This window comes from Podarcis bocagei (genome assembly GCF_964188305.1).
Source record: "Podarcis bocagei genome assembly, chromosome: 1".
Lineage (NCBI taxonomy): Eukaryota > Metazoa > Chordata > Lepidosauria > Squamata > Lacertidae > Podarcis > Podarcis bocagei.
This window is the reverse complement of record NC_138125.1, coordinates 99054952-99082466: the sequence shown is the minus strand read 5'-3', so window position 1 is coordinate 99082466 and position 27515 is coordinate 99054952. Positions and strand designations below refer to the sequence as shown.

At 43.2% G+C, this 27515-nt stretch overlaps 1 protein-coding gene across 2 annotated transcripts; it reads left to right on the top strand.

The window, feature by feature from the left end:
* The first annotated feature begins 1330 nt into the window (after positions 1 to 1330).
* On the top strand, positions 1331 to 27408 carry LYPD1 (LY6/PLAUR domain containing 1). 2 transcript variants are annotated; one of them, XM_081200224.1, is made up of 3 exons: positions 1331 to 2007; positions 5183 to 5320; positions 27165 to 27408. In XM_081200224.1, exons 1-3 carry the CDS (start codon positions 1890 to 1892, stop codon positions 27401 to 27403), a joined length of 495 nt encoding a protein of 164 aa, XP_081056350.1. In that variant the 5' UTR covers positions 1331 to 1889; the 3' UTR covers positions 27404 to 27408. The 2 variants fall into 2 exon arrangements, with proteins under 2 accessions (XP_081056350.1, XP_081056351.1); XM_081200225.1 differs by lacking the exon at positions 1331 to 2007 and adding an exon at positions 2857 to 3230.
* The last annotated feature ends 107 nt before the right edge of the window (positions 27409 to 27515 follow it).

The window sequence follows — 27515 nt, the reverse complement described above, 5'->3', positions numbered from 1 at the left end:
AGCGAGTCAAGCGCGCACACACACACACAAACGCTCCGGGCCGTGTTGCTGGGACCGGGTGAGGTTTCGCGCCTTTGGAGCACAGCAGCGCGCGAGAGCGGCAGGCAGGTAGTAGGCGGCGCGCTCCGAAGGCCGCTTGGCACGTTGTTTCCCCACAGAACGAAGCGCTTTCCCGGTGCTCAGCAACACTTGGCTGAAAACGCTGAAGGGCGCGCGTTCTCCGTTCCGTAAGACCCTCTTCGCGCGGGAGGCAGCGCTGTCTTCCTCGCGCCTAGTCCTTCGTTTTTCCCGCCAAAAAGATGAGCGAGCGAGGGGGGCGGCGGCTCGAGCGGTGGTGCGTGCCTGAGCGCGCGCCCTTTTGACCACCTAATCCTACTACACGCACACACGCTTGCGCAAAGCCTTCCCTCGTTTAAGCTCGCCTATTTGGTTGTTTGGTTAGAGCGCATTGGCGCCTCCTCACTACGGTACAGCGTCACTTCCTCCCCGCTGCCTCGGAGTAGCTTGTGAGTTGTTTGGTGGACGCTGTCAGTGTACAGTCGCCGTACATTTTTTTTAAGGGCCTGAGAAAAGAGGCTGCCCACGCATGCCTCTCTGAATGCACGCGGGAGGCGCGCAAAACGTTAACCCACGCACCCTGTTGATTCACCCACTGTTACTAGACAGAGTTCAGAACAGGGATGGGGAACCCGATCTGTTTGGACTCCAGTCCCATGAGCCCCAGTCCGCATGGTCAGTGGCCAGGAATGGTGGCAGTTGTGCTTCATCCGTACCTGGAGGACCAGAAGTTCCCCATCTCTGCTTCAGGAACGCGTATCCAGGGAACAAAAAGCAGCAACAGATGCTTTTCTCTGAGTTGTGCAAACTAATTGTATTAAATGTTTGCGTATCGCTGTCAAGTATTCAAAGCGCTTCACGCTTTGCGACCCTTACAATAATCCTATATGGCAAGTAAGAATTATTATCCCCCGTGTTGCATGAGGGGAAACTGCTTAGGTTAAACATAGCATAAATTCAGAGCAGAGACAAGATTTGAACACGGACTTCCTGGTTCAAAACCTGACAGCCTCTATGTAAGTAAACGCATAACGTAGCCTTCAGGCCACCCTCTTTGTGCGGGGGGAGGGGGGAGCACCTAAGGTGAGCATTTCGTGCATCCACACCATCAGGATGCTTGCGCAAATTTAGCAATCTGGCACAGAATGGGGGCATTTTACAACTCATCCCTCTTTCGTTTTCTTAAAAGTCCGTTTCTAGTCCTCAAGGGTGTCGGGTATGTTCTCTCTCTAAAGTACAGAAATACTTTTGGCCGGGAGACGACTTGGCGCATCCGCTCGGCCTCCCGCGAGAGCACCCTTCACCTTCTTCTCTGCAGTCAGTTCAGCAAGCTGCCGCCTCAAATGCTGCCAAAGCGCCACATGAAAGACAGGAGAACATAAACACCAAGCACATCCCTCTCCAATGGAGATGAATGTGTGCCGGTGTGCACGCCTATGCTGTGACCTGTGCGATCATGACATCTGAGGTATTAGCCTACTACCCTTAGACACCCCCCAACCCATCCCCAGCAACCTCAAGCTGTTCTCCACCTGCTCCACAACATGAGCCGGCCCTGCGGTCCCTGCACCAGGTTGAAACTATTGGGGTCAGGGCACTGAAGCCGCCACTTCTTGATATGTGCCGATTATTTAGGTGCAGAAGGCATCGCCCTGGGAAAAGACCAGACCAAAACGAGCTCCTTTCTTTGCACGGCTCCGTTGGTTGTCCCTCGCGGTTGTCTCTGTATGGAAAGGGCGGCCTTTTTCCCGCGCCCGAGAGAGGCTCCTTTCTTTTCCAAGTGCCTCAGGCAGTTACAACCGGCGGCAAAAGCGCAACGTATATAGTCTAGGATGGGAGAAACGTCGCCCACCCTGGGCGCACTGGAGACGAGACGCGCCAATACAGACACCACACCGGTGGAAGGCGCTTTCGGCGCGGGACAGGCCGCGGCCCTCCTACAGCGGGCGGGTAAGTGAATGGCTCCCCTGCCTCGTCGGCTCTCAGAGCGCGAACTCCCCCTCGGCCTTGGTTCCAGTTCACGTCGTCTACGGCCAATTAATGTGTTCGCACAACCACAATCGCGCCCATAAAAGCGCGGAGGGGCGGGGAGGTGGCGGCAATCAGAGCGGAGGAAACCCACCTATTAGCCACTAATTGCAAAATTACTTGAAAGTGGTTGATTGATTGTAGCAGCCAACTAATCCACTTTCGATGAGTCATTTTGACTATTGCATCTCCACAGCGTTTGTGTGGTTTTATTTATTCATCCATTCGTTTTAAAGGCTGCTTAGGGAAAACTGATCGTTGTTTCAAGTGGGGGAGAGCGAGTCTCACAACCACACACCATCCTAAGGCGGCGGTGGAGGAATCTGGCGAGGGTATGAAAGGGGGAGACAGCGTGAAAGTGAGCGTGAGTGACAGAGGGAGAGAAGACCCGGGTGGGGGGAGAGAAGCCTGAGCAAAAGAATAAGCAGCTGTTTAAAGTTGGTCCAGGAAGGGGCTATTGTACTGCTGGGTGTTAGAGGAGTGCCGATCTTTCCATACCAATCCAACTGGGGACGCGGCTGCGTCGGAGGAGCTTCCGCGTTAGCCCCGCAGGTGGGAACTGAGCGCCTGACCGCCGGCCTCCTCCCACATCGCAGCTGCGGCGCGTGCAGGTGTTTGGCGGGTGGGAGGGGCTCCTCCCCCTTCGCCTCTCCAAGCTGAAGGATTCTGCCTGTCTCCATAAACTTTCTCCCTCCTTCCCCCCTGCAGGAAAGGGGGGGAGGGGGCACCACGTGACCCCGGGAAGGCGGGTGGGGGTTATTCGGTGGGTCTCTCTCTCTCCCCGCCCTCCTCTCCCTCTCCTCTTCTTGGCTAGGCGTCTTCCGCTGTAGTTTCAGTCTCTCAACTCCGGCGAGGCTGGAGGGAGCTCTCGCAGGGAGAACGAGAGGGAGCCGGGGCTCGGGCGGGCGATGCGGGCTGAGGCGTCGCCTGCTGCCCCCGGAGCTCCTCTCCGCAGCGGCTGCAGCAGTCGCACCAGTCCGACGAGGCAGAGGTGCGCGGCTCTCCCGGCGTCGCCCGGCTGCTGCTGAGATCTGCCGTGCCTTGGCCAGCGTCTCCTACCGCCACCGCCAGCCCCTCCGACGGCTCCAAGAGGATGTGGCTCCTCGCCGTGGCGACAACTTTCTGGGGATTGTTGCTGGCGCCAGGTAAGAGGGGACGCCCGCCGTAGCCGACTCGAATCGGTGCCTGCCCGGTGCCAAGGACTCCTCGTCGACACTCTGCAAAGTTCGCGCCTGCCATTCAACAGCTGCTGCTGCTGCTGGCACCAACTCTGCAGCTCCCGCCCCAGCCAGCCAAGAAGCCAGCGGCGGCGGCGGCTGCTCCTTTTGCTATCGGTCTCGCCGGCAGCTCTGCCTGCCAGCTTGAGCCACCGCCGGACCCTGGCTCCTCTGTGTGCCTCTCCCGAGAAATGCGCGGGGTCACGCAGCCCACCCGTGGTCATCGCCGCCTCTGGAACCCGTCCGCTTCCAGAGGTCTCGCTCACAGCAGCAAGGAAAGCTTGCTTGCTCATCCCTGCTGCGCTCGTTTCTGGAAGAGAAACTCGGCTTTCCAAGGAGAACTCGCTTGGGATCTGTCTGGGAGCAGTCCACTTGCGCTGCCTTAGGGACGCTGCCGAGGCGAGCTTCCCAGACAAGCCCTGGGAACTTCCCCGGGCAGATCGCAGCAAGCCGTAGAGCAGCAGCCCCCGCCCCATCGCTCCCGCGAGTCTCCTTCCCCCTATTTCCCGGGGGGGGGGGTGACGATTCACATTGGCGAGCTGTTGCCCGGGAAGCCCTCCGCTTAGTAGCCAACTAGCAACCCTCGGAACAGAGGATTCTTCTCGGTCTGTGCGTCACGGTTACCCTCCCAACCCTCGTGTTCCTTGCAGAGTCCTTCGGTGGGGAGTGTAGTTAGTAGTTCCCCTGCAAACTACTTCAAGGAGCAACAACGCTAGGACTGCCCGTCAGGAGCCAGCAAGCACCTGTTTAAGTAAAACAACAGCCCAGATACCTACTGCCTGGCCCCACGAGTTGAATGGGGAGGAAACTCGGCTGAGTAATGGCAACTATTCGGGCATCCTTGGGCAGCTAAATGACCAGCTGAGCTTGATTTTCCGCTGTGACCGCACTGAAGCCAGTTCCCTGCGTGCTAGCCCGATCAAACCGCTCCTTCCAATGATCGCACTTCTTTATTTTAAGGAGACATTGCTAAAAGCACCGCTTCCCACCCAAGTGCCCTCGACTGTCAATGGGTGTGGGGCGGCGTTAGCTATCCCGTCCGGATCTTTCCGTAGCACCCAAATCCTCCAGGAGCGCTGGGCGATCTAGGATGGATGCCCTTGCTCAGGCGCAGCTCCAGCAGACAGTAAATATGGGGGAACTTCCCCAGCCCTCGCCTTAAACTTCCAGAAGGACCCTCGTTTGCATGATAAAAGAGGGAAGCTAAGGATGCTTTGCAGCTGTAATTGTGCATGGCAAAATAGTAATTAAATCATTGCAATTAATTAGTAGTTAAGTAAACCCTTTGGCACAGAAAAGCTCTGGAACACATCTATCAGGAGGTTTGCTTTTTCGGGCATTTGCTTGCTTTTTAAAAGCCTAGTGCTTAAAAAAAAACCACAACCCTACACCAAACCTTTTAAGAAGGAAAAGCAGAGAGGACAAGATGGTGAGCAAAACAGATCAATTTTGCTACTGCTTATTATTGTTCATTCTGCCCCCTGCTGGATACAGTTTAGGTTGATGAAGCCAGAAGGGTTTGAAAACTTGGAAGCACACTGATAATGAGTTTTGCCCATGTTTAAAGGTCTGATGTGGAATGAAGTTGGAAGATTATTAAAGGATACTATATCCTTAAACCATGGTGTTAGCTAAAAGGACAACGGTTACAGCCAAATAGAGAATGAATGAGAGTGTGTGTATGTGTGTGTATATGAGAGAAATTAAATAAAAGTGCTACTGAATCAATGGGACTTGCTTGCTTGCTTACTGCAAGTCTTTGTGCTTATGAAACAAGTCCTATTAAGTTCCATGGGGCTTATTCCTATAGAAATAAATGCAGAATTTCTGCATTAAAATTATTCTTAGCACATGCTAAATAATGTTTCTTTCTATTCTAGGATTTGCTCTGCAAATACAGTGCTATCAGTGTGAGGAATTTCAGCTAAATAATGATTGCTCGTCCCCAGAGTTCATAGTGAATTGCACTGTGAATGTCCAAGATATGTGTCAAAAGGAAGTCATGGAACAAAGTACAGGTAGGGTAAACTATATCAGTTCTGTCTCATTAAGTCTCTTCCCTTTTCATTTTATTTCCTGTCTAACTCAACTCCATAGGTAATTCAAATGCATGCTTATAACACCTATATTTTTATTTGAATTGTTAACAGTGCCATTCATTTATTCTGCTGTATGTCACAGGGTTCGTCCTTCCACTTTACATTGAAAATGCTGAAGCTTACTTAAAATAAGTTATCAAAACTACAGTAAAACAACACTTGAAGCCTCAGACCTCTTTAGAATACTCGGGAATTAATAACAAGTTCATTTAATCTCATTACAGTTAATTACACAGGCCTTCTCCCATCAGTTGGAGGGAAGTGTATTGAATTAGTAGCTGTCGTTATTTACTCTAGCAAGTCACATACCCAGTGGTTGATCTTTAGGGAGAGCGGATGTGGTGAACTGAGCTTTCGGCCATTAAATATAATGGAATTGCATAGGATGGGCTGAAGGTTAGGAGGCTCTGCTTTGGTCTTGGGAATAAGGGTCCTAGATCATTTATTTCCCATGTAGAATTTCACACAAAAGGGCATGCTTTGCAAAAGTAGCTAACTGTTGGCTGAAAATGTTGATGACATAAATTGTTCTTCTGTGTACCAAACCATGCAACATGGAAGGATTATATTTTTTTAAAGCAGCATAGATCATGTGATCCATGCTGGTTGCTATCAAACAGGTTTTGGATTTACAATTGTACCTAGGGAGAAAAAGGTCTTTGGCAGCTATGGGAAAGCCCATATAAAACCACTAATTCTAACCCTTCCTGAAATCGTATCTGGCTTTGAAATCTCTAGAGGGATGAAATTGGGACATACAAAAGCAAGACGATAGAAGATGCAGAGAATATTGTGTATCACTGACATTGGAGATTATCATCCATCTTGGGAAGAGTAGAATATATTTGCTAGGGAGATCAACAAGTTATGCCTGTTGAGCTAGGAATGCTTCAGTACCCATGTCAGTAACACTGGGACCTACCTGATAATGGAAGACATAAATATATAATTACAATATATTTGGTTTGTTAATCATAAAAATAACATCAACAAACCAATGGTTGTTTAGTAAATTGGGCCTTTTTTGTGGCAAATGAAACAAGTGCCACAATAACCATTATTGGTGACCAGCGTTTTGTAATTTGTTTCCTCTTTAAAACCTGTGAAAATGAATGGGTGAGAATTGTCAGTTCAGTACATTGCTACTCCAGGTAGAAATCCTGTAAATAAAAGCACTAATCTTCTAAATGCACTGTTAATGATCTGTGTAGTTGTAAAGAATTGGACAGTGGTGGTGGGAAAAGATCTGTCTCTGCTCTCTGAAAGTGCAACAAAAATATATCCCCAAGTTCAACACGTAAACATTTGAATGCACAACGCAGAGCAAACATTTCCTCTTAATCCTCATACTACCTGGAAATCCTCCTGCTAGAGAGAAATTTAACACCATTATGATGCTCTTTAAAACTTAAAAGCAATTTTGGAAAGGTATCTGAAATACAATTTTAAAGACTCTCACAATAACACAAAGCAGAACATTCATATTTTTGTAAAAATATAGAGAGACTTCAGTGGATTGAATGAGAGTGGAGGCTGAAAGGCTATTAAAAAACATCCCAGCGGAAATATTAAAGTGTTTTCCTTAGTTGTGCTTTTTGAGTATTATTTCTTCTGGCCATAATATTTTTATTTCAACTTGTAATTTAAAACTTTTAACAGCCTCCCAGAAACCATTTTGGTAATCTTTTAAGCTGAAGGTTAGCGAGGCAGAAAAATCTGTGCTAGCAGTAGGCCTTTATCAGGGAATGGCTTGCTTAAACCTTTGGGATACCTAGATTTTTAAAGTGATGAATTTGTTGGAGTTTTTTAAAAATCAGATTTACTACTGGATTTTGAAACTGATTGATAAAGCTACCATGACTATGTTAAGTTCAAAGTAAGAACCGTTCTAATTGGATCTTAAAACATTTAGAGTGACATAAATATGCTTTCCCCACTGGAGAGAAATTGATTTGTAATGGCTTCAGCAAGAGAGAGGCATTTTAAACGATATTTTTCTTTGAATTACTCAACCTATGAATCTTGTACCAAGTTGTAACAATAGTACCCGACTTAACAGCAGAACTTTCCCTATGCATATCAAGCAGCAGTACACATACTATCTTACTGGTCTCCTTAATTTCATACGTAAACATATTTGTAACTTTGATCAGGAGTTCCCATGATTGATGACATTTCTATATATTCTTACCTATATCAAAGACATCCCAGTCTGCAGTTAACCCAATAGGCAAGGCAACAACACTTTGATTTTAAATCAGTTTTGTCCCATTGCAATCAATGGGGTCAAGGTTGTGATACTGAGCACTCTTACAAGAAAATTTCATTCACGCTAGTAAGACTTAGCTCCATATATGTGCTTAGGATCAGGTTATGAGTAGCTAAATCCAAGAGATGGTAGATTACAGGGTACTGTGAAACAATTCAGGGCTCAAATAATTACAGTACCTCTAGTGTGATTGTGTTCAGCTAGATTTTGGTTTGCTTACAGATACTTAAAAATGTGTACAAAAAATTTGCCACATTCCTATGCTTTAGCACATGTCTAGCTCAACATTTAACATACGGTACCATTTTCCAATGCTGCTTACTTTTACACTTGTTCAGCACTGAAGAGATTTCTTTTTCAAAGAGAGCCACTCAAGTTTGAATTTCTAACCCAATATATAAAATAAAAAAATTGCAATCTTGCAATTACAGGTTCTTCTTTTGACTACCAGAGCTAAAATCAAATTAGTATAGATTTAATAGTTGTTTTCTTTAGTAAGATATGCATTTCTCTCAGTGCGCATGATTAAGGTTTCTGTAAATCTTACTTCAAAGTGAAGTGCAACATATTTTGTACTTTCCTTTAAAGGCAATGTTGTATTTTAAATTGTTGCAAACATCCTAGGACCTTAGGGTTAAGGGCAGGCAATATTCTTCTTCTTAATTGAAACAATGTTAATGGTCCAAATCAGTAAGCCAGTGGATCCACACACTTGAACATGCATATATATTATCTACAAGCTAATGGCGGGAATGTGACACACGTTTGTTCGTATTCATTAAATGGAACGATGACACCTACGCAGGTCAATTTCCGTACTGAGTTTTTTTGTTTGTTACAGAGTACCTGTGCACCAGAGTCTCCCTTTTATCGTAATCCAGATAAAATAGGGAACCTGTGACTTCTCAGATGTTGTTGAACTGCCAACTGCCATCAGCTCCAGCCAACATGACCAATGATCCGGGATGATAGGACTTGTAGTCCAACAATATCTGGAGGGCCACAGATTTCCCACTTGTGATCAAAGACGTAAGAATGGCCTTTTTAGATTGGCCACTCTGTACATTAGATGGATGATGGTCCAATGAGATGTTTTTGGAAAGTCAAACTCAACGCGCCCCCCCCCATCTTGTTCTTAGTTCTATTATCTGGGGCTCAGAAGGCACCCTGCTGTCATTTTAGGTATTGTAGCTAACAGTCCTGGATAGAACTATTCTCCATTAACGTGTGTGTGTGTGTGTGTGTGTGTGTGTGTGTGTGTGTGACTCTTCAAAACCAGTGATTACAACTACATCTTGTGATAGTGAATCCCATGCGTTAATTATGAACTGTGTGAACCACTACAAATTATAGCCTAGTATTGAAGCAATGGTTTGGGGGTTTTTTTAATGCTATGCCCAGTTGTTCACAGTTTTGCAAATCTCTCTCATACCATCCTCCAATCTTAGTATGCCTCCCCCCCAACAACAACAACAAAGTTCTAGGCTCTTCGGTCTTGTCTTACGGGAAGGTCTTAAAACAGTAGTCCAAAAAGCTGCATTAATTTTCTTCAACTTGTCCTTTTAACAACAGTGCAACCAAAACTGTATACAGTCGCCCATGTTACATGGGCAGACTTATCTGTGTGTAATGGGCTTTCCCAATTCCCCCTCCCACTCCATTGCAGTCTCACGGGCCCATGATAAGTTTTGCCTGTGGATCAGACAATCCTTAGCAAAGGCGTGGGTTCAGAGGCTGCAGCTGGAGACAGAAATGCTGACAGTCAGATGGAAGCAGCTTGTTTATGCAAACTGCATCACACTAACTTTTAATGATTCTGCATGTTGTTGAAGCCCATGCACCACATACCAGGTTTTCTTCCCTGAAGGATACGGGGGCTACAGAGAGGAAGGGTCAGGAAAACCCTCTTGTGCAAACAGATTTCCACACACATAATGTTGAATACACTAAATGTGTATGCACCAAAAGGTTTATATAGCAACATCCTAAGACCTGCTGCATGATTTTCAGTTCCTTTTGTAATTATAAAGTAGTTTGGCTTTTCACCATCTTGATACCTTTTAGGATATTTGAGTAAGAGGAAGATATCGGCATATTTGACTTGGATTCAAATCTTAGCTTGTGGGACCCCCCCCCCCCGGCAATTTTAGATCTCCCGGTGCCATTTCTTCATTTGGAAACAGAATTGTTGTGGCTCAGCTCACATAGTTAGCTAATAAAGAATGATAAACCAATTTATAATTAAGTGCCATGTAAATGAATTAGAGCGGGACGCGGGTGGCGCTGTGGGCTAAAGCCTCAGCGCCTAGGGCTTGCCGATCGAAAGGTCGGCGGTTCGAATCTCCGCGGCGGGGTGCGCTCCCGCTGCTCGGTCCCAGCGCCTGCCAACCTAGCAGTTCGAAAGCACCCCCGGGTGCAAGTAGATAAATAGGTACCGCTTACCAGCGGGAAGGTAAACGGCGTTCCGTGTGCTGCGCTGGCTCGCCAGATGCAGCTTTGTCACGCTGGCCACGTGACCCGGAAGTGTCTCCGGACAGCGCTGGCCCCCGGCCAATAGATGTGAGATGGGCGCACAAACCCCAGAGTCTGTCAAGACTGGCCCGTTCGGGCAGGGGTACCTTTACCTTTACCTTTAAATGAATTAGAATGTACTTCATTGAACATGATTATTGGTCAAGACAGACCCATTTGTAAGTTACACAAGCCAACATACAAACCTTTACTAGAGTAGTTTCTAGCACTATCCAAATCAGAATAATTCTGTCTGTAGACAAAACATATGACTGATAGAGAAATTTCAGAAAATCCAAATTTAAAAACAGTAATAGCTTCAATTATAGATTATTTAGTGTGGATACTAAGCAACCCATAAAATAATCACATCAGGCTTACTGGGTAGACATTTCTACAAACAATGCAACATACTTTCATTGCCTAATTAAAGAGAACGAAATGGTTGTACAACTAGTAGATTTTCACTAGCGAAAAGCACTTCTGTAAATTTGAGACACCTTGTTTTTGTTGAGTCCACCTACAAACTGCCCCATGCAATGCTGCTCCTGACAGCTGTGGAACACTCTGGAATAGTATGGGATAAGGAGCGTGATGGACTGCAGTAGATGTGTGGAGGAAATTGGTAAAAATGGGATACTCTGCCTCACGTAAGTGGCAGCGCTTTCTGCTTAGCAGTTTAAAGCCAGCCGTTGGACGCAACCCAAAGTTTTCAGAGATAGTGGAGGATGAAGGAGTTTAGATTATACATGTAGAGAGGTAAATGGGGTGACTGAGTGTAAAGACATGTTATGGATTATAATCTGGTTGATACTTTGCATGTGTGAATCCTCAGACTGATATGTGTAGGAAACCAGCAGAACAGAGAAGAAGGTGAAGCAGTGTCAATGGAACAGTAGCTTTGGCAGTGAATGCTGAAATAAATTCTAAATTGTAAGAGAGGCACAGGATATCTAGTACGTTTAAAATAGAGGGACACAGTCAAATCATGGACAATAATGTGAGTATAAGGGTATTCTGTTGCTGAATGAGCTGAATGAAAACACAGAATTCCCCTTCCAAATCTATAGTCTGATTCTCACACCAGCTGCACCCATGAGAGATATATCATTTGTCTCCTGCCTGCCTTATTATCATACAACTCAAGGCAGCATCCCCCAAGGGGATCACCCATCCAGGTAATGACCATACCTAGGTGGTGCAGCAAGGTAGCTGTATGAAGTGTCTTTAGACTGTACTCTGAGAACGATGTAAAGCAGGCATCCCCAACCTGCGGCCCTCCAGATGTTTTGGCCTACAACTCCCAAGATCCCTAGCTAACAGGACAAGTGGTCAGAGATGATGGGAATTGTAGTCCAAAACATCTGGAGGGCCGAAGGTTGGGATGCCTGATGTAAAGCATGCCAATGCACCATCACAAGGTAAGAACAGTTATATGGATGGCATATACATAATAAAATTATTAGTGGGGCTGTTGCAAACTGAGGCTGAACTATTTGAAATCACCAGTTTCTTTTTAAGGACTAATGCCCTCTTTGCTTTGAGACAAGGAAACTGTTAGTGGAGAAGACCATAAAACAAGAACATCTTACCAGGAATCTAGCTTGTACAGTCATTCCCAATTTCACTAGGAACACATACTTGCACAAGTCAAATTCTAGCTAGGTATATTTTGAAGTGATTCCATTGAACTCAACGGGAATTGGTTCCAAGTGAGTTTAGAGTTGCGTATTTTAATGACATTTTAATAAAACTTTGCTAGCTGACAATGATATTTTCAAAATGTGAGAACTTGCCTTCAAAGCTGCTTAGATTTCAAGGCAAATTTAATAACTTCAGTCACACAAGCATGTACTGTTACATGTAAGGTAAGGAGGGCTCAAGTCTGGGCATAAGGGAATCCTTTGTATGCTGCTTTGAATAAGAAATAAGTGAACTAATGATAAATAAAATATAAATACACCACCTGCTACCATACAAGTACAAGGAAGTTCTCTCTGTTAGTGAAATGCATGATCAGAATAGCAAAAGGGTGCAAGAATTCAGACGTAGGCTACAATTCTATATACACTTTCCTGGAGGTTAGTGCCATTGAATTGAGTAGGACTTACTGTATTTTTCGCCCTATAGGACGCACTTTTTCCCCTCCAAAAATGAAGGGGAAATGTGTGTGCGTCCTGTGGGGCGAATGCAGGCTTTCGCTGAAGCCTGGAGAGCGAGAGGGGTCAGTGCAGGAAGCTCTGTGCAACCCTCGGGAGACCGGCGCCACTTTGCGCCTGGCTGCCGATGGCTGCGCAGAGCTGTCTGCAGTCCCGGGCTGAGCGCAGCTCTGTGCAGCCATTGGGAGCCCGGCGCAAAGTCACGCCTGGCTCCCGATGGCTGCGCAGAGCTGCCTCCAGTCCCGGGCTCAGCGCACTTCTCCCCATCGCCAGCCCCACAAGCTCGGGGGACAGCGGGGAGGCGGAGCGCGCCTTCCCGCTGTTCCCCGACCTGGTTCTTTCAGCCCCGCACCTATGGGGTGCAAAATACAGTACTTATAAGTAGGCATGCCTGAAAAAATGCTGTCAATGCAATTTCTGTGGCTCAAGAAACGCAGTGCAAACTAGCTTTTGTAATTGTGACAAATATTTATCGCTAATTAAGGAAAGCATTCAGCAACAAAGCTGGTGGTAGTTAGTGGTTGCCATCAATATACAGTGTTTTGCTTCATCCCAGCATGGAGTGCAAAGCATATATATATATATGGTTTCTGAACTTTTACTGTTATGCAGCTTTTAAGCACGTATTTCCCATTGTTTCTACTCCATTCTTCTGGTATAAGCTGTGTTATACCATTTGTAAGAGAACCTGAAAAATAGTGGTATGGGCTTGGGCTTAAATACTTTACTTTTTAAAAAAAAGAAAATAATGAAGTGAAAAACTAGAAGCCATAATGTCAAACTGTCCAGAGAGCTGAATTTCTGCTGCAACTGAATTCACCAGTAGAATTCACATGATTCCCTTAAATAAAATGTTTGGGATTTTTAAAATAATTTGTTCAGTTTACAGTGGCATTTTCCTGTGCATGCAAGGTTGTATAAAATGCTGCAGTGCAATTAAAGCAATTACTGTAATTGTGCACTTCAGCTAGTATGTTAGGAAACTGGGTACAGTGCAGATTAATAAATGCTGTTTTTAAAGCTCTGCAAAACAAGTTATTTTTGTACTAATTATCAGAAACCAAGAGAAAAACTAATTTTGAAAAAGTTCCCCTTAATTATTTAACTCATTGATCTGCTGCATGTGTGATTCAACGGCTGTCGCATTCAGTTTTGCCTTGCTGTGGCCATGATGAGCAAATATATATGTATCTAGTGAAGCTTTTACTACAGTACAGCTGCAGTACAAAACAATTGCTGAGTTTTTGTTTTTCACCCACCTGTCAAAGGTAGAGGAGCCTCTCACAGAAAATGGTGACATACTAGTTGCATCAATGTTAAAGGTGCACATTTCCCCCCTGTTTAGTTAAGAAAGGCTGAAAAATTGTATATTACTCGCATTTGCATATTGACGACATTTTAAAAACTGAAAAATTTCAACATATGTGAGAACCTTCCAGTCATTAATATTCAGAGCTTAATTGCTTTATCTTTGGTATCCAGTGAAAGGCAGCATGGTCTGTAACATGGCTGTTCGTTCTCCACATTTTTAAAAGATTCAATCCTGTTTATAACATGTTGCTCATAAGAGGTCAGTGGAGAAAGTAAAATTGACTCTTAACACTCCAATAATGTACAGTGGGGTGGCTAATATCTTTTTGGCCCAAGGACTTTATTCAGCCAATCCTTGGGGGAAGTGGCTCTCCCACAACCTCATTTATTTGTACACAATGGCACACAGTTTCCCCCTCCTGAGTAGATCAGTCGCAGGTTGGCTCCTGCCAAATCACACCTTTCGACTGTGGCTCAGAGTGGCTAGGAGCCTGTCCATGTGCTCCCCCAGCTTCTCCTCAACTTCTCTGGGGGCCACACCAGGCCCCCCGCAGACACTTCTGGGCACCTCTGGTTGGCGCTATTAGAAGGGGCTTGTGGGGGGGGGGGGAGATGGACAGCGATTGCCAAGAGCCTGAGGGGCAGCGTCAATATATCTTCTTGCCAAGGGCACAAGGACGCCTAAGGACGCCTCTGATCAGTTGAGAAAGGTTTATTTTTCTGACCTCATCAAATGATTGACATGATGGTTTTAGAGATGGTTCTTTGTATCCACATCTTTGTGTCCACCTACTTCAGTGCTGTGGTTTTTCTTTTCACCATTGCCACCAAATCAATGGGTGGGGGCTGGGCGGGGGATCAGAATAGTTTCTCGGGAGGACCTCACACTAATGTGCCTGTGGCGCACATTCACTTTTAAACTCTGTATTAAATACTGTGTGTTGTAGATATTGTAAACCGTGCTGTGATCCTCAGATGAAGGGTGGCATGAAAATTAATATATAAAAATGAAATAGATGTAAATCTACCGGGGGGAGGGTACGTCCCAGGAGTCTGCACTGGTAAGAGGGCTTTTTTGTACTTAGAAGTACAATCCTCTCTTTAATACAGTCCTTTTAAAAATAATGGGGCATGCATTCCACATTACACAGTTTAAAATACGTTTGGACAGGATACTCAATCGTACTGGAGTGGTAAGGCTTAACAAGAAAGGATGAGGAGATGTGCATCTCTTCCAATAAGTTATTAATGAAATAGGCTTCCCAGAGGGAGAAGCAGGGACATTGGCCCCTGGACATCTGCACCAAGTACAGTGGTACCTCAGGTTACAGACGCTTTAGGTTACAGATGCTTCAGGTTACAAACTCCGCTAACCCAGAAATAGTACCTCAGGTTAAGAACTTTACTTCAGGATGAGAACAGAAATCACGCGGCGGTGACAGCGGGAGGTCCCATTAGCTAAAGTGGTACCTCAGGTTAAGAACAGTTTCAGGTTAAGAACAGACCTCCAGAATGAATTAAGTTCTTAACCCAAGGTACCACTGTAGAGGCATTGCAGCCAGTTCCTTACTGTCAGTGTTTGTCTGGAATAACTTTATAGTTGCCCATATCTGAAGCACCCAGCTCCTTTCTGTTGATGATAAACAAGGCTGCATGCAATAAAAGAATTATGGTATATGTTATTAACTTTCACTATATGCTATAAATTCAGAGCTTCAGATATATTACCATTCAGGAAGTGTTTTCAGATGCTAAAGCTGTAGGGCATGTTCTCTTATTAATAAATTGCTTCCAATCTTACGTTTGCCTGTAACACTACAAAGGAAGCAGGAGATGAACTAAATTAAGTGCATTAGATAAGGTGAAACCATGGAGAGCTTATAATAAATTGCTTTTTTTTAGTACTTTTAAACACAGTAAAGCAGTGATGGAGCTAGAAGTTGACTTGAAGTAGTTTATGATTTGGAAAAAAACATGAAAAGAATAAAAATGCAAAATTTGATGGATTATTTTAAAAGGAAGTTGCAATTTCTGGTTGAGCGACTTTAATTTCTCACAATGATATGGACAATAGCTTTTTATGTTTTTCCATTTCTTGGACTTGTTCTGAGGGGATACAATGATCAGATATGGTGCCCACAGGCTGCTATCTTAGCAGTTCAGTTCTAAGCTTCCAGACTACTAGAGTGTGGTTTAAATTTCACATATAAATGAATACATTCCAGAACATTTGCAGTGACCTACCCAGATCTATGCATTACACACCCCTTCCCTTCTAAAAGTTTATTATAATGACAAGTGGATTTAATGCCAGCAATCCTTTACATTTTATTGGTACGATCTCTGAGCAAGCATCTGAGTATTCTTATCCACTGCTAAACCCAAAACACCAAAGAGCTAGAAATTTTATAGTGCTATTACTGCTAATGATGCTGTCAAAAAGAACTGAAAGCACTTCAAACAATCAGCGGTAGGGTGCTGTTTGCAGACAAAACAATGATATAAGGAAGCTGTCTCATAAAACTATGGTGGCTGTAGATGTCAATGTCATATTCTCAGTCTTGATGCTCAGACATTTTGTTATGGGCTCACATAGCCTTTCCTACATAAATTCCATCCTTCCATTGTTGTTTTAACTTCAGTGTTGTTTTAAATATGCATATGTGCTTAGATTAACTATAACAAGATTCTATACACACACCCACACACACACCCAATACCAATCACTGAGGTTTGCAAATCTGGTGATGAGAGCAATCCTTGCTAGTGCACTGATTTAGACGTAAAGGTACACCGCAGTTAAAGAAAACCATGGAAGGGGAAAGGAGGAATAATCTGTGTAGCAGGAAGGTTAATTGAATGCGTACCTGAATGGCATATTCCAAATTTCCTAAACGTTATTAGAAAATCAGGGTATGGATCCAGATTGCACATTAAAATGTTTCCGTATACCATTTACAAGAAGGCTTAAGAACAACTGAGAAAAACAACACGCCTAAACTTTGCTTCAGTGACTCAACAGATAAAAAGAGCATGCCAATCCCCACACTGTCTCCAAAGCTGGATCTCATTATAAAGTAGAAATGCGGCAGTAGCCCAACCTACAACTGCATTAGGAATATCATGGATACAGCCATTTATCTGTGGCATTGAGTTGTACACTGTGAGCCATATATGTATCTGTAAGACAGTGCCATATGTGGTTTGCTTGAAAGTTTGGGAAGGAGATAGTCAGACAACATAGACTTTAGCTGGTTTTTTTTAAGACTCTCCCCCCCTCCCTGCATACAAACCACCCTCATGTTGAGCTCCTGCATCTTCTTCCCTCCCACACAATGCAAAGACTAAGCACTCTGTTCATCTTCCCAATTATCAAGCCTCCACTCCTTCCTGTTCTTTGGGCCATTCCACACCCCTACTTTAATCTTCAACCCAATTCCAATATCTCCTTCCTTCCCCCTTTCCTGCAACTTTTATCTTTCTCACATGAGGCAGTTGATGAAGAGGGAGAAGTTCAGGACAGCCATTTTTCTTTTCTTTTCGGCATTCTGTTCTTCTTGCTTTGCTCAAACAACGGCATAAGTTTGAGTAAAGCAGAGGTGGAGGCACACTTAGATTAAAATAATGGTGGAAATTGAAGTAAAGCAAAGACAGAGAGATGCTGAAGGGTTGTGGGCTTTTTAAAAAACAACAAAGCAAAAACCAGTTTTAAGGTGGAATAGCAGAAAGAGGTACAACACAGAAACTAAGATATATAAAAAACACTAACGGAGACTTTTAAAACTCTCTTCTTGCTGTATGAAAACATTTTCCCTTTCCCCCCCCGTGTCACCTCCTGCTCACTCAAATCTCTCTCATTGTTTCAAAAGTTTTTCCCCTCTCAGTGTTGCTCCATCACTGCTTTATTTAAATCTCTGCTGTTTAAAACCACCAATCTCCTCTGTCTCCTTCCATCTCTGCTTTATTCTGCTGCTGTTCTAAACCACCACCTTTTCATTTTCAGTGATCTCTCTTCTCTCTCCCATCACATGGGCTCTGCTGTTGCGCAACCTGCCATCTCTTTTATCCTCTGCTCCTGCTGACTTTATGCAAATCTAGTAGTGCGGCAAAAAAACAACACAACCCTCCATTGTGAGCTGTGTGGTGACAGCCTTACATTTTTTTTATGCCTATAGGAATACTGTATATGGGTGTGTAAGAGCATCTCATGTAGAATATGTACGTGCTCATTCCACACAAGATGCTCTTGCACAGCCATGTTAGCAGTGCTGAACACTATACAGTAAACTCGTGAAGGGAAGACAAATATCTTAAAACACTCCTGTCCCACAGCAGCATCCTGGGGATTATTCACTGCTTACCCCTGACATTTTGGAGATGTGTACATTTTGTTTACTGCTTATGGTGTTAGGCAGTGCAATCATCAGTGTACACACAACAGGAATGCTTGCCACATAATCAGCCCTTGCATAAATCAGCCCTTAGAGGAATGTAGCATCTTATCTCATAAAATTTCCTCCTGCCAAAACAGATTATTTGACGGATTACTCCGTTTGTGTACATAAGGAAAGCATGTTAAAGAGTTACTAGAAGCACCTCACTCTTAAAGCAGAATGGTAATAATTTAGTGAAACATTATACAGATTAAACAGTGTGCTGCTTTTTATGCACAATGCTACCGCATCACCCCCACGTCTAATACATTTTGAATTCCATTGGATAAAATATATGAAAACAGTGCTTCCTCTGACTTGTCAACAACGATAGACAGGGATTCTTGTGAGAAATGCTATAGCAAAGGTTATGAAAATATATTTGTAAAAGGAGGACATATCACTTACTCTATTTTATGGTTGTGTCTACATAGTTATGATCTCTTTGGTCTTACTTTTACACTACCTTGATTACTAATTTATGAAGGGTGTTGTTTCAAAATCTTTTAATAAAATAATATATACAGGGTGAGTCCTTTAAAAGAGGCCCCGTGAATACAGAGTACACATGTTCCACAGGGTGTCTTTTAAAAGACTCACCCTGTATATCCAATAGGGACAGTCTGCTTTTCAGAGTCATTTTGGAATGTTTTTAAAGATTCTTTGTAGGTCATATACCTGAGAATATGTCTGTTCTACTCTGTTATTTGGACCTAAAATAATGGAGCAAAGTATCAGAATAGAAAAGGTGACAGAAAACAGAGTCTTCATCTTCAGGACTGAATACTTACAGAAATGTAAATTTTGTACTAAAGTTTCATCTCACCTGATTAATTATTTGGGAATATAAGGAAACTATCTGTGTTGCACATTGGGGCAAAAGAATGATTGCTTTACGTGTATACCATTGGAGGCTGAGCTGGGTGACCAGGCAAAGGATCATGGGGTTATTTAGTGTAAACACTATGTGGCAGCTATTAAAAAGGTCAATTCCATGTCAGGGACCATTAGGGAAATTGTTGAAAATGAAACAAGCAATATCTTACTGCCTTTATGCAAATCTGTATAAAGTCTTGGAATACTGTGAGGAGGAATTCAGCATTGTATTCTTATGATTATTTTGTCAGTGCAAGCATTTCTGCTTGCCAGGTGGAACAATCCTTTCCTCCTCTCCACATTGTTCTGGGTAGTTGGAAGGGATCCCAAGGGTCATCTAGTCCAGCCCCCTGCAATGCAGGAATCTCAGCTAAAAGCATCCATGACAGATGGCCATCTTACCTCTGCCTATAAACCTCCAAGGAAAGAGAGTCCACAACCTCCCAAGGGAGACTGTTCCACTGTCAAACAGCTCTTACTGTCAGAAATTTTCCCGTGTGTCTAGTGGGAATCTCCTTTCCTGCAATTTGAAGCCATTGGTTCAAGTCCTACTCTCCAGAGCAAGAGAAAACAAGCTTGCTCCATCCTCCATGTGACAGCCCTTCAGATATTTGAAAATGTCTATCGCATCTCCTCTTTTTCCAGGCTAAACATGCCCTCTTCTGCACATACTTTCTGAGATACGGTCCTTTCTTTATATTGTAGATGTTGCTAAGATGGGGAAAGGATGACCAAAGTGATCAGGGTCTGAGACAACTCCCTTATAAAAAAGGTCCCAATATTTATGGTTTATTAAAAACTGTAAGGATGTGTGTGTAAAATAATTCATGGTGTGGAGGAAGTAGATAGGTTCTCTCCTCTCATACTACTTGGACCTGGGTTTGGCTAATGAAACTACAGGGTGGGAGAGATTCAAGAGAGTCAAAAGGAAATACTTGGGAATTCATTTCCATAGGATGTTGCGATTGGTACATAGATGGCTTTAAAAGAGGACTAGACAGATTAATGACTCTTAATCCTGATCAGGTTCTTTTATTTCCAGTATCAGAGGTATTGTGCCTCTGAATTGCTAGCGAACAACAGCCAGAGAGTGCTGTTCCTCTCATAGCTTGCTTGTAGGCTTCCCAGAGCTAGCCACTGTGGGAAATGGAAAGCTGGACTAGATAGGTCTGTGGCCTGATCCAGCAGGGCTCTCCTTACATTCTTAAATTTATCAGCATACAGCACATTTATTTTATAAGAAAGACAAAACTTTGATATGCTGTCCATACATTCTTGGACTTACCAGCAGGATGGAGGTTTTAAAGCAGAGGTTAGATGGCCATCTGTCGTGGATGCTTTAGCCAAGGTTTCTGCATTGCAGGGGGTTGGACACGATGACCCTTCAGGTCTCTTACAACTCTACGATTCTGTCACCTGGGAGTCCAGGGTTCAGATCTATACTCAGCCATGAAACTCAGAGACTTTGGAATAGTCACTACCTCTCAGTCTACTACGCTGAGCCTCCCCCAGCAGGAGGAGGAGAACCGTGTACACCATGGTTCTTTGAGTGCCTTAGCGAAAAGGTGGAATATAAATGCAATTAAAAAAGATCTGAATGTGGTTCTGCAACGGTATATTAAAATTTTGGTTAGTTAGAACTAAACATAATGTAATTTGAGAGGAGGTAAGGAATGCTATCTGGAGGGGAAGAAAGAACAGGTAATTTGTAAGTGTGGATTGACACTTCCATCAAAGCAAATGCTTTAAAAGAAATTCTCTCTCTCTCTCTCTCTCTCTCTCTCTCTCTCTCTCTCTCTCACACACACACACACACACACACACACACGAGAAAGTTTGAGAAAGGAGAGATAAATGGGCCCATTTACAGGAGACCCTTATCAGGAGTGAGCTGAAAAGCCTTTATCAGTTTACGCACAAGGTATTCAATCTTGTCTTTATGAACAAACAAATGGGAATAACTTCCAAGAGAAAACAGTCATAAATCACAAAAGTGTATCATTAAGAAAAGAATAATTATTAATTACTAGCCTGTCTATATGATGTGCTGAAAATTAAATTTAATGGAGGCAGCAGAGATTGACATGAATTATGACCAAGTCGGCAAATGAGAGAGGGAGTTGGGAGAGTGAGAGAGAAAATGTAATGCAAAAATTTCTCCATGTAAAAAGGCTGGGGCTTGGATCCTAATTAGACTTCCACAAATGGAAGGACTAATTCTGTGTGTGAATGGAATTAAGATACTGTAGAGGAGTCTGCCAGTGGGGAAGGTGAAGCTTCCAAAAATAAAAAATAAAAATACATTTCTGTTGGTGGGGTTGTCCTGGAGTGGAACACAGGGCACAATCCCACCCGGAGGTTCATTGAGTTTTATGGAGGAATGATGGAGGCTGTATATTATCATAGGATCATAGAATTGTAGAGTTGGAAGGAATCCCAAGGGTCATATAGTCCAACTCACTGCAATGCAGGGACCTCAACAAATGGTCCCCATCCAATTTGAAACCGTACTGGACTCATTAGCTTTGCAAATGTGCTAACCGTTTTATTGCATTATATGGTGCAGTTATCTATATATAGCATAATTATTTGGTTCAAATTAGTTCTCATTTAGACACGGATTGCTTTTTGGTATCACCTGGTGCAGAAGTTCCCAACAAAAGATTCTGCCACCCATTTTATATTCCTAAATGAGCTGTCACCAGTGCAATACATAATGGAGAGAGTGTTTCATGAATTGGCTTTATGTTCATAAAAGGATAATGACCACAAAGCAAGAGGGATAAAGGAAACCGGTAGACATTGGAAACTAGAATCTACTTGGTGACTTGGTCTTTGTATGGCTAACCTGTTTCTTGGCCACAGATGGAGACTGGCTAGGCCAGAACAGAGGGAAAATATTCCATGACATATATTCAACGGTTGATTACGAATGGGTCACTGTGTCATTTCAACACATCCAGTAGACTAGCTACAGAGTGACAGATTCCTTTCTGAGTAGAAATTTATTTGTAGTATAAGCAATGCAAAACTATCAAAGCCAAAGGATGTTCATCGAATTCCAAGTCAAGAATACAAAGATTGGTTAGCTCCTGTTAGGAATCCAGTCCTCACCTTTTCCCTAGTATTAGGATAGCACCATTTGGTTAAAAACAGTTCTTGCTTTTTTAGAAATGTAGTTAAGGAGAAACATAGTACACACTGATTATCATTCAATCACTAGTGAAGCCCAACTTCCATGAGCTAAAATTTATTTCACAACACAGGTAATTTATGAAAAGTTATTGGTCGGTATTCTTTTATAGTTTCAATTTCTTGCCCACCATTCACAATGAAGTTTCAGGGCATCTGCAGCATATGACGTGGATTGCATAATGAAGGTGTTAGATGCATCCTTGGGGGAGGAAGTTGCATAACTTTGGAACTGGCACATCTAGCTTTCAGGTTTTTAGTGATATTTCAGGTGGGAGCACAAATTAGGGCTTTTTAGATGCAAACAATCTTGGCATCTGCAATTCCAGTGGCTTGGAACTAAACTAAGTCAGTTGCATTTAGCTTCCATTGCAATCTATGAGTTTTAAGTTAAATCATTACTAACTTCTCATACTGATGACAATAAGTCCCAAGAGCAGCTAACTTTGTGTGGACCCAACTCAGTGTGCTAACTTGACAGAAATCAAGAAAACTCCAACGTATGTGATTTCTGGTTTCTGCAACCTGAACGTGTTGTTTGGTGCTATGCTACAAAAAAGAGAGAAAGAAGAAATGAAAGGAAGAAACTTCCTCCCTTTTTAAACTATTGTTTAGCCTAGAGGCACTCCTAGGAATTAGTTTTTTCTAGAAATAACAGCATTGGGAAAACAGATCAGGGGACTAACCCAGAGGCACTGAAGACTCCATAGTCTCTCAAGGAAGGTATTAAATGAGCAGACACATTTAATGACAGGTTGGTTGAGCTACTATCCTAGTCACATTTATGCAGAAGCAAGTCCCACTGAATTCAGTGGGGCTTCCAGGTAAGTGTGCACTGGATTGCAGCTTGTGTGGGAAGATGCCAATTGTTCCACCAGACATTGGAAAGTTTTGTTAGTTGTCGTGACCATAGACACTATGTGCCATATCATTGTCCTGTGAAATGCAAAAGGTTTCGCTTGTGATAATTTGTTTCTATGAGATGTTTCTAGATGAGCTGTTCAGTTTATGGTAATGGATGATAAAAGTGACATTAGATGGCAGATTAGTGAGTTACCACTGCTGCATTTGTTGTTCAATGTGTCTGAAATGCCAGCATGGAACTGATGGTTTCAAAGTGTTTGCCACTGAAAGATGAATTTCCTGCAGGTTTGATTGGACACTCAGCTGTTGCACCATTAGGTCTTTTGAATAGAAGGATTAAACACAGCTCATCCCAGTGTCCTAAATGAAAAGCTTGGCATTGAGCTACATTTTATGAGCATTTTACCTCATTTGGCTCTTTGTGTTATTCAGATTTTTAAGTAGCTGCAGGATTGTTACCTCTGAAAGGCAGATATGAAACCTTTCACCTGAGGTTTTTCAGTTTGCATTCAGCTTTCAAGGACTGATATGGTCTCTTTCATCTGCTGTTACTGTGCAAAATGTGGAGGAAATAAATACATGACTTGTTTTTACAATTGAAAACCCTTATTATCTGTTGCACACAAGGAGGCATAGCTATGTGGCAGCATTTTGATCCTTTAGTTATTTTGTTTTTGTGAGTTTAGCTGTTCATAGTGAACTCCTTAAGCAATTAGGAGACATGCCCTTTTTTGAGAGTCTTATTTCTTGCAGAGCAATTGGTCTTGAATTCCTTTACATGTCAGGTCCTCTGCTAGTATAGCTGCAGCAACTCTCACAGATGTGCTAAAGGCAGCTGGGCTACAGCTCCTACCCTTTATAACTGGCAAGGCTAGCCAGGAGTGACTGGAATTTGAGCCAAACGACAACTGGGGAGTCACAGGTTCTCTTTCCCTGCTGTAAAGAGCTGTGCCTGCTGCAGCTGCCATGACCATGTGCCAGCAACTATGCAGGAAATAGTAATCTCCCATAAAATTCATGTTCTGCATGGATGCTGATCACCAATGGTCTGGATTCCGTGTTTGAAATTAGCCAGGCGCCAAGTGCATTTTGCACCTGACTTTATTAGCCACCTGCGAACAAGTGAAGATGCCTGGGCATTAGCATGGTACCCGACATCTCTGCCATCTGGAGATCATTGGATGTCGACTGTTTTCACACACCAATACCACATCCTGTAGGATCTGCACAATCAGAATGAATTTCAGGAACCAAAATGCTTTTTTCTGGGCAGGAACAGTGAGTAACGTTATAGTTAAATGTTGCAGCTTGTCTTTGCTTACCCCACCCCACCACTATGGTCGTAGTTGTGAAGAATATTCGTACGTTATAAATGGACTGTGTCACCATTTAGAAAAAGAGGTAGGAACAGGCCATATATATGTGGACTGCCCCTGGATAAACTGACTACTTTTCTTTAAGTTCTCAAAGTTCCTAACCTAGCTCAAGTTTGTCATCTGAGCTAGCCGGGTGTTTTAACTGAGAATCAATCAGAGTCAGTCCCTCATTTGAAAAATAAGACTTTAGATCCATCTTGCCCTAAAGTGGCAACTAGACATTCTGGTAAGTGTAAATTTGGTTTAAGGAACCATTTGGCACCTAGCTTACAAATCTGAGTTTCTAACACTGTCTGGATTTGGACTTGTGATGAGCAGAGTTCCACTCATGCTGAAGGGTTGAGGAGGCAATTGTTGCCAGTTGCCACACCCCTGTGCTTCATGAAAAGGTGTTATGGGGAGTTGGGAAATCCTCTGGAAAATTTCTGGAGGGTGGTGCTGAGACAGGCATGATTAGCAAAAATTGCTCCATCTTTTCCTCTGACATAGAGCCCTACTGTATCCTGGTCTCTTCTGCGAATGAAAGGAGGAAGCCCTTCCATTTACAGTGCGGTTAATCTCAATCCACACCATGCCAAAGCCAACCCAATTAGGCAGACGTTGGTATAATCACCAACTGGTGTAGGGGGCTGTTGCAAGTGTTCTGCTAGAAGTGTGTCTGAAAGTGGCCTTAATCTTTATCCACTAAGTAGGGTAAAAAAGGTAGAAAGAAGATACTTACTGTACTAAGAGAATAGAATAAGCCACCCTATGAATCATATGCGTGTATTTTCTTGATTACTGGTGTACTCATACATGATGAATATTGCATAAAACCTGGATAGCTCAGTTGGTTATAGTGTGGTGCTGATAACGTCAAGGTTGCAGGTTTGATCCCTGTATGGGACAGCTGCATATTCCTGCATTGTGGGAGGTTGGACTAGATGATCCTTGGGGTCCCTTCCAACTCTACAATTCCCGATTATAATGCTAGTGCTTCTATCCTGCTTTCCTGTGTTCATTTCAGACTGCAATACTAGTTTTGTTATAGAACTGTGGCTTTATGACCTCTATACCTGTATGTCATGCTAAATTTCATTCATACCGGTTGTGGTTTGACCCAACAATGAATGTCATTGAATATTCATTCACTGCTCCACCACCCTTCCCACACATGTGGGCTTCTATTTGTCTATGATTCAACCATGAAAGCAGCAGGAAAGAACCATATGCTGGTATACTCATCCAAATTTAGTCACTTCCATGATTTTCTAGGTCAGGGGGGCTATAAATGGATTCCCCTCCCCTGGAACTAAGTAACATAGAAAGAGCACTTAATGTGTGTTGTGTTCCATTAGTTTTCTGGAAATGGCTTCTATGTTGTGTGGGAACTCAAATATGATCTGGGAATTAACAGTTTGGGGAAATGGAATAAAACTGTTGGGTGAATGCAGCTACATAAATGAAGGAAACCAATAAATTATAATAAGCATAAACAGCTGTCAAGACTTACATTAGTAAAGCAGGCAGACTTCTCATTTCCTAGATTTAATTGCACTGTGGTCCATATACATAATACCATAGGCTTAACTGTAGGCTGGTCCACTAACCCAATTCAAGTGAATAAACCTTAATCATAGGTATACAGTATCTGCTATGTGGGGGAGGGCGGCGGCGGGGGGCTCTCACCTGCTGTATTTCCCAAAAAGGTATGGAAGTTTATTCTCCAAGATAATTGTCTCCAAAATCATGAACCTTTTAGGGTACCCTGCCTGGGTTCTAATACAGTGAGGGAATACCTAAACGTAGCACTCCTTATTAGTGTGTGCAGTGCAGTTTACAGCTTTTACTCACAGGGATTGCTAAGTTTAGTAAAACTCGCCTGTTCCATTTTCCTGCTCCTAAAATGTGGTTTTCCATGCAATGTTCTATGGATCCAGTGGACTTCCAACACTGTGTTAATAGAAACATTCTGTCTGCATAACAGCTTGCCAGATGGAACGCCCCCACCCTGTGTGCTGTTCTTAACTCCCTCTGAACCAATTTTGGTGTGTGTGTATTGTATTGTATTGTGTTGTGTTGTATTACACACACGTAAAAATTAAAATACATATTTAATGTACATTATTACATGCATTCAATTAAAAAAAGGTGCAGAACAGTCTCTAGAGGGCTTCTTACAAGGCAAGTCATTTCGTTCTGACTTCTGTTTATCCAACTTTCTACAGCAGGCTAGTTACAAGGATGGGGAAAGAGAGAATATTTATAATCTTTGTGTTTGTGAGTATTGCTCTGTAGACTCCAAATTCTCCCATGAGCTTTTTCTTCGTTTGGGGCTCATTTCCTCCCCACAGAAAGTGCCTAAAAGGAGAACTTCCTTTAGCATGTTGCAAATCAGAAGCATAAAAACAATCGTGGGTCTCCTTAAGCTCCCGTAATGCTGTTTGGAATGTGATCAAACTTACATGTATTTAAATCTTAAATAGGTACAACTTTTAAAGTTTTAAGTGCTGTATGCCCAAAATGTATTGATTTTGCGATTTCCAGGCTTTGTGGAAAGCAAAAGCAGAAGGGGGGGAGGGTTAAGAATAGTGCCATTTATTTAAAGCCCTACATTTCCTGCTAAGATACACAACAGGTGATGGTGGGCTAAATCCTTTGGAAATGCGCTGAGAATCAGAACCACTATTACGGAAAACTTGGCAGTCTGTTTAAATAAAAAAAAGAGCTAACATACAGTAGAAAGCATGTTTGTTCATATCAGGCTAAATAAACTTTTGTTCTGTGTCACAGGGATCCTGTATCGCAAGTCCTGCGCATCCTCTGCAGCTTGCCTCATGACCTCTGCCGGATACCAGACTTTCTGTACTCCAGGGAAGATAAACTCTGTTTGTATAAGCTGCTGCAATACTCCACTCTGCAATGGGCCCAGGCCAAAGAAGAGAGGAAACTCTGGCACCATGCCCAGGGCTGGTGTATTAACAACCATACTGCTCTCTAGCTTGGCATTTTTAACACCAGTACACTGCTGAACTCTAATGGAAGATTTTTTGTTGTTGTTGGCATCATTTTGTCCAGACACAGCTGGTTTCCATTGTAATGTTGCTGTTTGCTTCCAACTGCTAAAAGAAGAGTTTGATTTGA

Excerpts from the sequence above, each read along its gene's own strand:
- LYPD1 (XM_081200224.1), top strand. The coding sequence starts at position 1,890 with ATGGGAGAAACGTCGCCCACCCTGGGCGCACTGGAGACGAGACGCGCC. Across the intron at positions 2,008-5,182 it reads GGCCCTCCTACAGCGGGCGG|GATTTGCTCTGCAAATACAG; the intron begins GTAAGTGAATGG and ends TTTCTATTCTAG. Across the intron at positions 5,321-27,164 it reads AGTCATGGAACAAAGTACAG|GGATCCTGTATCGCAAGTCC; the intron begins GTAGGGTAAACT and ends TCTGTGTCACAG.